The following is a 9,727-nucleotide window of genomic DNA, read 5'->3' as shown; positions in this document are numbered from 1 at the left end:
CCGGGCCGGGCCGGGCCGGCGCCGCGGCCTCCCCCTCCCGTCGCCTCCCCGCGCCCGCGGCCGCGTTGTCCCTTGTCCTCCGCCCGGCGGAGACCGACCCGGGAAGCGGCCGGGGCAGCTCCGTCCGGCGCGCGGGGCCGGCGGGAGCCGCGGGGCACCCCCGCGGCGGGGCCTTGGGGACGCTGGGGCGCCGCGGGGCCCGGCCAGCCCCCTCGGCCCGGCCTCGCCGCTGCGGGCCGGGGCGCTGCGCAGGCCCTGTCCGGGGAGCCCCGGCGGCGGTTCGGCCGGCGGCGGCGCCCGGCAGCGGCTCGGGGGGCGCGCCGCGGGACGGCCGCCTCCCCGGGGGGGCGGAGCAGGGCTGCGGCCGCTCGTCGCGGGGCAGGAGCACGGCCCGGTCGCAGCGCGGGCGCGACGCGCTCTGCTCGGGGCGGCCGGCCAAGCTGCCGGGGGCGGCCGAGGTATTCGGACGCATCTCCTCGTCGTGAGGACGAGGCGAGGGCTTCCTGGGTCGCTGTGAGCAGCAGGGTCCGGGAGGCGCAGGCGCGGCTGGCTGCCTTGCCCCGCCGCTGCCGCGGGTCAGCGGTCGGCCCGGGCGCGGGCAGCCGGCTCAGCGCGCTGCGGGCGCTGCCCGTTCGTAACGCACGTCGGCTCTTGGCGAGCGTTCGTCGGCAGCGTGCCAGGCGTTCCCACTTGCCACCGGCCTCACGGACCCCGAGCGCGGTGAGTACTGTGCAGCGTTTATTCCCGAACTAGTAGAGCAGAGGCTGATGCATAGAGAACTTGGCCAGGCAGTTTTTAGCTGCGTCTCCCGTGTAAATAATAACAACTGTAATACTACAGTACAACGCTTAAACCCAGATTTTCAAAGACAAGTAGCATCCTTACTCCTTTAGTAAGTTTAGCTATCTTGTTGGGTATCTTAGTTTAGGTATCTAATTCCCTGAAACCAGGATCTGGCATTTGGTGCTTTTCATATGAATACTGTCCTGTTTTGAAGATGGGGCCTGGGGCTGCACTGAGACCCAGAGAAATGGATTCACAGTGGAAGAAACAGGAATCAGTACTAGGGAGTCCTGTTTCTCCGTTTCCCATCCTAATAAGTAGACTACATTGGAAAGGAGTATTCAGAACAAAATAAACTATAGCTGCAACGGTCCATCGCAAATTCTGTAAGATACAAGAAATTCAGAAAACATACTCCAAATGTGGAAAATCACACAGCCTTCATACCTTTGGTCCTTGAAAGTCTGGTGCTGGGCATGTTTTGTTTGAAGGGGAAGGAAGCAAAGATTAATTTTGCTCTCTTATCCTCTTTCTTAGGTAAAGGTGGCCATACCGTATTCGTAATTTATGGTAAGACTCAGAAAAAAGGCTGTCTGCAAACTGAGGGGGGACATTTAGATCAAAGATTTGTATATTATAAAGAAAGGAGGCTGTTTTTTTCATAGCATTAAAAAGATGGGGAGAAAAGAGATTACAAATGTAACACAAAAAATGTGCAGTCAGCTTTAAAACTCACACACAGATTTGGCATTTACTAATTTGACTACCTGGACTGAGCTCTCAATTTTGTCCTACCCAGGTTCATGCCAAAATATTGAGTTGCAGAAAAATAGACTGGAAGGGAATCCTGGAGATGATCTAGTCCAACCTCCTGTTTCAGACCAAGACCAACCATAGCTGTTTGTTACTACTTTAAAAAAAAAAAAAGTCTTAAATGTTAGAGACTGCATAATCTTCAGAGCTTCACTAGTCTTACTTTTTAAACATGTTTGCTTATTTCTGTTTTGTCTTACTTTAATTTAAACCTATTTGCAGTTCATGTAAACAAATTCGCAGTTGTCCTCTAAACTGTGAATATGAAAAACAAATTATTTGCCATCAACTTTTTTCTGTTTGAAGACTGTTACGATAACCAGTTCCTTTGCCGTCTTCTCACTAGGTGTAGTGCTTAGCTTAGGCCTTGCCAGTGTAGAGTGCAAGAATTACTTCATGCATCTAACATATATGCGTACTATACATAAGTATAATGCTGGCTGTTTGTACCTTTTTCGGTGATGGTAGCAGCGTGACACTGACGCACGATTAGTTTGTCAGGCACTATGACCCCCGATTGCTTTATTTTACAGTAATGCCACATAGCCTAGCAGCCCTATCCTGAATTTGTGCAGTCAGTTCTGGCCTTTTGTAGAATATTGTTCTTATCTGCATTGACTTTGTCCATTTTTCAGACCATTTAAAAAAAATTTTTCTTCTACTACTTATAGTCCCTCTCAGTTTCAGATTGCTTGTGGGTTTACTAAGTGTACTCCTGATTTTGTGACCAAGGTGATTAAAGAAAACAGCAAACAGCATAGGAATAGCACATTGATGTTTGGACCCTCACTGAAACATACTTGTTTTGACATAGAACTGATGATGATTACTTTCTGGGGATGGATATTCAACAGGGTTTTTACTTATCTTCCTGAAATTTCATCACAGCTATGCTTCCCTTGTTTGCTTATGAGAACCTTATATAGGTACTGCTAAAAGTCTTACTATAGTAAAGTTGTTATTCTGGCACTTTTCTTCTGGCCATAAGGCCTTTTCCTCTGACGTGGGAAGGAATCAGATCGATGTTATGTGCCTTGTCTTTACAGACCTATGTTGGCTGCTAACTCCTCTCCCTCTTATCTTCTAGATACAAACTGGTAATTTGTTTGATGATTTGTTACCAAAGTTTTCAAGGATTTGAAGGGAATCTTGAGAAAGAGTGACTGGCACATTTGCCACTTCTAGTCTTCAGATACCTCATTGTCCTCCATGAGTTTTGAAAGGTAACTGTCAACATTTCTAAGACAACATTTTTTGAGAAGAAGTCTACTCAACAGTTTTTAAAACATCTGGCTTAGATAAGCACTCTTTAACCTGTTTCAGGCTTGTTTCAAGGCTGAAATCTTGCCCTTTGTCATTGTTGTTTAACTGAGCTAGCTCCCGTTGTCTGTTAACCTTTTTAGAGAAGAACACTAAATGCTTCTGCCTTCTTGACATTAGCCACCCAGTAGTGTTCCCCCAGAACAGCAGACCAACAATTCTTATGGTTGTTGTTTTCCTACTAGTATGTCTATAGATCATTTTCTCGTTGCTCTTGATATCTCTGGCCTTCTTGATTTTTGCCCTTGTATGCTTCTGCCATTCTTTTATACTGATCCTTTAAGAAAGCTGATATAGTTCTTATTTCCTTGTTTCCTCTATTTTCTTGTCATACCTGAGTCAAATCACCTTCTCCTATTACATTTCTTATGCTTTCTTTGCATCAAGATAGTTTGCTCTTGTGCCTTTAGTAAAGAAACTGCCATCTCTTTGTAACTCTTTCTGTGTTGCAAGATCTTGCTTGCCAGTTATCTGTTTATCGACATCTGCGCCTCAAAATCCATTATTTGTTTTTCTGCTCTCCTGTTTTCTTCCCAAAGGTACATTGCGCATGGCCAATGTCTGCCCACTTGCATGTACTTCCCTCGTTGTTATAAACACAATCATTTTGTCTTCCCCCCCCACAGTTAGTTAACTGTTTCTATTGTAGAAACACCTTCAGACGAAAATCTGGAGTTTGAAGAAGGACTTGGCTTAGGTAGGCATTTAAAATGCACTGACGAAGAACATATATTCTCTAGGACAAGCTAATAAAGAAGAGGTGCTGGCAGGATAGAAGTGTAAAAGAAGATGATACAAGGAAGGATATAGTTGTTTAATGTTCTGTCGGTAAGAAAAGGAGCTTATTCTTACACACTAAAGGGGAAGGCAGTAGCAAGCTTGGAAACCCACTGGTAAGTCCAGCAAGGATCAGTAGTGGAGCACCATAAACTTGCTTAAAAAAATGAGGGCTCATGCTATACTTGTGCTTCGAAGACAGCTTTACTTTCTATTTTGAAAAAAAAAAAAAAAAAAGAGGAATTTTATATTTTATTTTAGAGTAAGTGTAAAGGAAGACCCTTTGAAATGCTTTCATTCAGATGGAAGCAGAATTCTGCTTGAAGGGAATTGAACAAACTGCGAGACCCCGTTCTAAAACTTCTGAGGCACTTGAGGTTCACAGACTGCCAACTGTCCCATCACAATCCCAGTCTCCTTTACAGGTCCCTGGGATAAAATATTTTGTGCACACGAAATCTGCCTTCTCCAGAGGGCTAGCAAAAGCCTATGAACAACTTCATCTTTTGAAAGAAGGATTTAGTAATCATAGGCCTTGTGGTGTTCTTTGGCATTGGGGCAAATTTCAGACAATATTTGAAGTTGTACATCTTTTTGTATACCAGAAAAACTTTTCAATAATACGGCTTAGTACGTGCTAAAGGGGCGTCTTCTGGGAGCTGACCAACCAACCACTAGAGCATCCTTCCTGTGTAGGAATTACAAATGTTTATAGCCTGTTTACATTAAACGTGCATGTGCAAACTTACATCATTACATCTCAACGTGCATGTGCAAACTTGGATTTCACCTTACACCCAACATTTGTTACCACAACCTCCTATTTACAGTGTTTCACTATGTACAACCTTTTGTCTATAACTTTGCATAATAACAGTTTCTTCCAGGCCAGGTATCGTTTTTTTGGTCTTCTGCATTTTTGGTTCTATGACACGTTTTTAAATAAAATACATGGAATTCTCACCTATAAAATACAGAGAGGTGCAGACGTTAAAAAAGAGAACCTGCACAAGCGGATTTAAATTAGTCTGTTCAAACTAACTAGTTTTTAGGCAGAAAGTTTAATGCTGAAAGACACCGCCACTCCCACCGTTTGTGCCCAGGGCTTCGGCAGTAGCTGCCGTGTATTGATCCAAACACGGGGGAACTGATCAGGTTTCGCTTCCCGGCGATACCTCAGAATTCAGGCCACGGCCGCGGTTGGGCGGTGAGCAGCGCGCAGCTCCGCGCCGGGGCCGGGGCCGCGGCCGCGCTGTACGCGTGGTGCGGAGGGGCTCGGTCGGGTGCCGCGCTGAAACGCCTCGGCCTGCCGTCCGCGCCGCTCGGGACGTCGCCGTGTGCGGCCTCGAGCGAGCCCAGCCGCGGCGGAGCGCTCCGAGGCGCCCGGCGCGGGCCGGGCCGGAGGGCGCGGTGCTGCTCTCTCTCTCCCCGGCTTCTCACGGAGACGCCCCGCGGGCGTCTCGCTTCGCTAAGGGAAGCGGCGGGCTTGGCAGCTCCAAATCCGCCCCCGTCACCGCTCCGCGGGCGGCACTCCCGGTGCAGAGCCCGGTCCCCTCTGCTGCGCCCTTCCTGGGCGGCGAGGCCGCCCGGCCCCGGCCCCCGGCCCCGGCCCCCGGCCCCGGCCCCGGTCCCCGGCCCGGCCCGGCCCCCGGCCCGGCCCCGGCCCCGGCCCGCCAGACCCGCCCGGTGGCGCCCGGGCCGGCGTCTCCCTGGCAACGGCGCCGGCGGCGCGGGGCGGGCGGGTCGCGCGCCGCCAATCGGCGCGCTGCAAGATGGCGGCCGCGGGAAGCGCGGGGCGGCGTGGCGGCCCGGCCGGGCTGGGCGGCGGGAGGGAGGCGTAGGGCCGCGGCTGGGCTCCGCCAGGCGTTCCGCCTCCCGCGGCGCCCTGCATGGAGCGCGGCGGCAGCCAGCTGGACCCCGGCTTCTCGCAGCAGGGCACGCCCCGCCTGATCGTGCAGGACTCGCAGCCCGAGAGCGCGGGCGCGGAGGAGGACGCGGAGCAGGCCTGCCTCGGCGTGCTGGCCCGCCGGCTGCCGGCCCGGCGGAGCCCGAGCCCCGTGCTGGTGAGCGCCCGGCGCGGGGACGGCGCGGCGCGGCCCGGCCCGGCCCGGTCCTGACGCGGCCCGTGCGTCTGTCTTGCAGGAGATCGTCTGCGGCCCTGCCGGGCGCCGGGCACCGGCGGGTGGCGGGGCGGCCCGGGAGCGACCCGCAGGTAAGAGCTGGGCGCAGGGCCGCGGCGCGCCCGGGGGGCCGCAGCCGTGCTAAGGGCGCTGTGCTTGCAGAGCCGATGGAGAGCCCCGCTCGCCCGGACGCCGCCGGCCCGCAGGGCCGCGTCGCCGAGGAGGTGCCACCGCCCGGCGGGGAGAGCAGGTGCGTGGGCCGGGCCGCGGGGCCGCCATCCCGTGGCGAGGAGCGCCGGCTCCCGGCCGCCTCCTCCTGGGCCTCTCGCCCTGTACAATCGCGAGGACGGGTTTAAAATACGGGCTCGGTGCGGGCTGCGGCCGCGCCCGGCCCGGCGTGGCGCCGGAGCCCGGCCCGGCCCCTCGTCGGTGGCCCGGCCCGCGGCGCCTGGTCAGGTGGCGCCTGGTCAGGTGCCGCAGCTGCGAAGCAACCCCTCAGAACACGGGTGGGCTGTGAGCAGGCAGCCTGCAGGAAACCCCAAAGCGATGTGAATCAGTGTTTCTGTTGCAGTGCCCTCGGAAAGGTTGGAGAAGGAGGTGAAGGTGATGTTGAGGACTGTACTGCTTCGCCGTGTGTGGAAGGTAACTTCTGCATCGCGGGTCTCATCTTGGGGCTGTGAATCTGATCAACCGTCTGTGTAGTTCTTCAGTTCAGCTGCCTCACTTGTCTCCCTAGGGGTAGTTGTGCAAGTAATAATGGGTCAGAAATTGGCGTCTTTTTCTGGAAGTGGATCTGTATGCTTTGGTGTTTGAAAAAACTGGTGATTTCATATCATTGTTAACAAGGATCTTGGAGACAGGAAATGGCTTACAAGAGGCATGGATGCATCCTGACCATTAGGAGATGGAGCCTGTTTATGGCAGAGCGAAGAACTCCTGGCATAATGGTTGTTGTCATCAAAGGACTTTCAGGCACAGACTGTGCGTTGTCAGGATGGTTTTCTCATTACGGAATCCAAATCTGCTGCAGGACCTAATGGCATTACATAAGACCTTGCTGATTAACACTGGTTTCTGAGTTAATGGCCACTGTCTCTGTTCTGTTACTGTATTGGTACAGCTGAGATCAGAGTGTGTTAGTTTATTCAGAGTTTCAGCAATAGCCTGAATACTTTTCTTGTTAGAGGGTGTATCTTTTGCCCTTGTAAAGTGATAGATGGCTCTTCGATTTTTTTTTTTTATTTTTTTTTTTTTGGTGTATATATTAGTTATGGATGTTTGGTGTTAGATACAGGCATGTCACAGCTGCATTTTGGAGCTCTAGAGCTCTCACAGAGCCAGGATTTTGAGAGTGACTTCGTGCCCGATGAAGGAGTTGCTAGGCATCAGTTTCACCCTGGAGCTGCTGTCCCTTCTTCCAGACTTGTGAAGAACGATACTAAAGATGGTATGTGAAAATAATCTTAGGTGTCCTTTTGTTGCTCTGTCAGTTCTCTCCAGTTTCTTTAAATTATAGATGTTACATTTCTTTGACAGGAAATACAGTGTTAGTAGTTTTCAAGAAAGAGTTCACAGCTCATTGGTAGTTGAAAAGAATTTTGCCTTCTCTTTCCTTTGGGCTAGTTAATTTGTTTTCTTGCAGCTGTCCAAGTGCTGTCATTGATTTTTTTCACCTCTCTTTCCCAATTTGTTTTCAGCATATTCAGACAATCTGATATTGAATTCCCTCCCTGGTAAAAACCTCATCCTGTCCTTTGTTGTTGTTGTTGTTATCATTGATAGTTCAAGATTAATTTTTTTTCATATAAAGCTTGTCTTGATATTTATGTAATTTACAGAATTACACTTTCTTCTCTTTGTATATTAACGCAGGTGACCCGAGTAACAAATTTTTTTTTTTTTTTGCTAGAACTGTGTGGGGACAGCATGGAAACTGTCTCCAGCACAGAAACACGTACTGCTTTGGAAGGCCAGCCAGAGAAGTCTGAAAGGTAAAACAGTCCATGTTCTTTGTAGGTCTCTTGCTGACATTCTGGAAGTTGATTTGTGTCTTTTTTACTAGGTTTTTAGACGTAGGAGGGTTCAGGCTTCAAGGCAAAAGAGAAAAGTGAAGGGAAAGATGAAGTACTGATGAGACCTTTTTGCAGCAGTGCTGACTAAGGAGTGCTTTCACCATTCCTAGCTGAGAAAAGAGGTGGTGTCAAACTCTTACACACAAAGATATCAATAGGTTTATTTTTAAGGGAGAAGTGCACTGGATAATAATATTTTATTTTAGAATTTTACTTGTAATTTAGAAAATTACTCTTAATTTTCTTAAATGACTGGAATATATTAAAAGTAATAATTCTGTTTAAGTCACAGAAGTTATTTCAAAATAACTTAATCACTGCAGCATGGGCTTTGGCCTCACAGGAGAAATCTAGAGGCTAAGTGGTGGCTATTCCAGGATGCTTTTGAGTATTTGCTATTGTAAGCTTTATAGCTTTAATTATTTTTAAATGTGAAACTTCAGTTTGTTGAAAATTCTCCATATATCTTTTATGCCAGATAGAATAATATTTAGCTCATCTTGTATTGTCATATTCTGCCACAAAATGATATTAAAAAGGAGATGAAACAAAATTCCTAGAATCCACATTGAATAGAAGTCCGTAGAACAATCTGCATTCCATTTAAGCATCACTTAGATTGGTAGAAAACTTACAAAACAATTCTGAAAATGTGACTTGTCAAGGATGAACATGTTATTTTGTCAGGAGAGAGAGGTTGGTCTTCCTTTCTCTCTTTTTTTTTTCCTCCGCCCCCTTTTTTTTTCCTTTTTCTGTGGTGTACACAAGTGAATACTTTTCATCTGTGCTGATAAATTTTCTTTACAATGTTGCAGTATTACTTCATACTTCAAATTTCTCAGGTCAGTGACTGTGTCTTGCTTTTCCAGAACTCTGCAGGAAGCAGCAGAGCATACCAGGAAACAAATGCCTGTCTGTGACCCCACTAAAACTGAGAAATCCCTTGATTCTGGTCACGAGGAGTCGGATATCTTATCAAGTCAGGAAGAGATGTTTCCTGAGAATAATGCAACAGGTAACAATAGGCAAGCAGAGCAAAAATGTCCATCCCAGAGGTCATTGTAATCATCATCCCTACATGTTCTTTTTAGGCATGTAGTGTTTTAGGGTGCAGAGTGCTATGAGTATTTTCCATGTAATTTCTGCTGAAATTGAGAACGCTTTGGAAATGAAAGGCCACAACCTCTTTCACTATACTATGGAGCAATGTCTAAATGACACGTCTTGTTAGAACAGTTACACTAGCTTGTTAAATACATTTAATTTCCTTTCTTTCTGTGCCCCTTGAAGAACAAACCAAAAAAACCCCCTTTTACCCTCTTCTGAAACTGGCAATAATAATGCTCACCCTTTGTAGTGACACACAATCTAAAGCGTGGACAAGTCGTGTAGGCAAATATTGTAGGCTTTCTTATGCTGGGTAACTTTGGCAAAGCATTCCACCTCAGTCCTCTGAAATGGCCTTCCTGTTTGGGATAGGACAGGATTCTGCAATCAAAATCTTCGTACCACAATTTTGATCAGTCTCATTTGTCATCCAGGTTAATGTTCCTTCCCTGTAAGAGAAGAGATTACATGAAATAGGATCAGGAGAGACGTTATGACTGTATGTCTTGCTAGGAGGATGCCTATGTCTGGTTTTGGTATCCACAACTGAAAGGCTAATAAGGAAATAGAAAGGTTCTTAACAATCTTAATAGTGAAAGGCTTAGAAAATAAAGTTTTGAAAGGCAACTTTGTCACAATTTATAAAGCATGAACTAAATGAAGTCTTGCTTTATGCTTTTTGTTTGGTTTTAATTTGTGCACAGCTGTGTCTATACCAGTATGACCTTGTGCATG

The 9,727-nt window shown here is 48.3% G+C and overlaps 1 protein-coding gene across 9 annotated transcripts in view; it reads left to right on the top strand.

The window, feature by feature from the left end:
- TP53BP1 (tumor protein p53 binding protein 1) overlaps positions 1–9,727 on the top strand; it is a 37,827-nt gene that overhangs the window by 103 nt on the left and 27,997 nt on the right. The window contains exons 1-11 of one of the 9 annotated variants that reach the window (XM_072869449.1): positions 17–720; positions 1,321–1,353; positions 2,684–2,819; positions 3,657–3,809; positions 5,625–5,756; positions 5,836–5,905; positions 5,976–6,063; positions 6,385–6,455; positions 7,102–7,260; positions 7,723–7,804; positions 8,755–8,900. In XM_072869449.1, the coding sequence (XP_072725550.1) occupies positions 5,981–6,063; positions 6,385–6,455; positions 7,102–7,260; positions 7,723–7,804; positions 8,755–8,900 (541 nt within the window). In that variant the 5' untranslated portion in view covers positions 17–720; positions 1,321–1,353; positions 2,684–2,819; ... (2 more) ...; positions 5,836–5,905; positions 5,976–5,980. Of the gene's footprint in view, positions 1–16; positions 2,820–3,656; positions 3,810–5,453; positions 5,757–5,835; positions 5,906–5,975; positions 6,064–6,384; positions 6,456–7,101; positions 7,261–7,722; positions 7,805–7,858; positions 8,008–8,754; positions 8,901–9,727 lie in introns of those variants that run through there. The other 8 variants (XM_072869450.1, XM_072869451.1, XM_072869448.1 and 5 more) reach the window with 8 other exon arrangements.

Source organism: Ciconia boyciana, chromosome 8 (assembly GCF_034638445.1).
Source record: "Ciconia boyciana chromosome 8, ASM3463844v1, whole genome shotgun sequence".
NCBI lineage: Eukaryota > Metazoa > Chordata > Aves > Ciconiiformes > Ciconiidae > Ciconia > Ciconia boyciana.
This window is presented reverse-complemented; position numbering and strand designations above follow the sequence as displayed.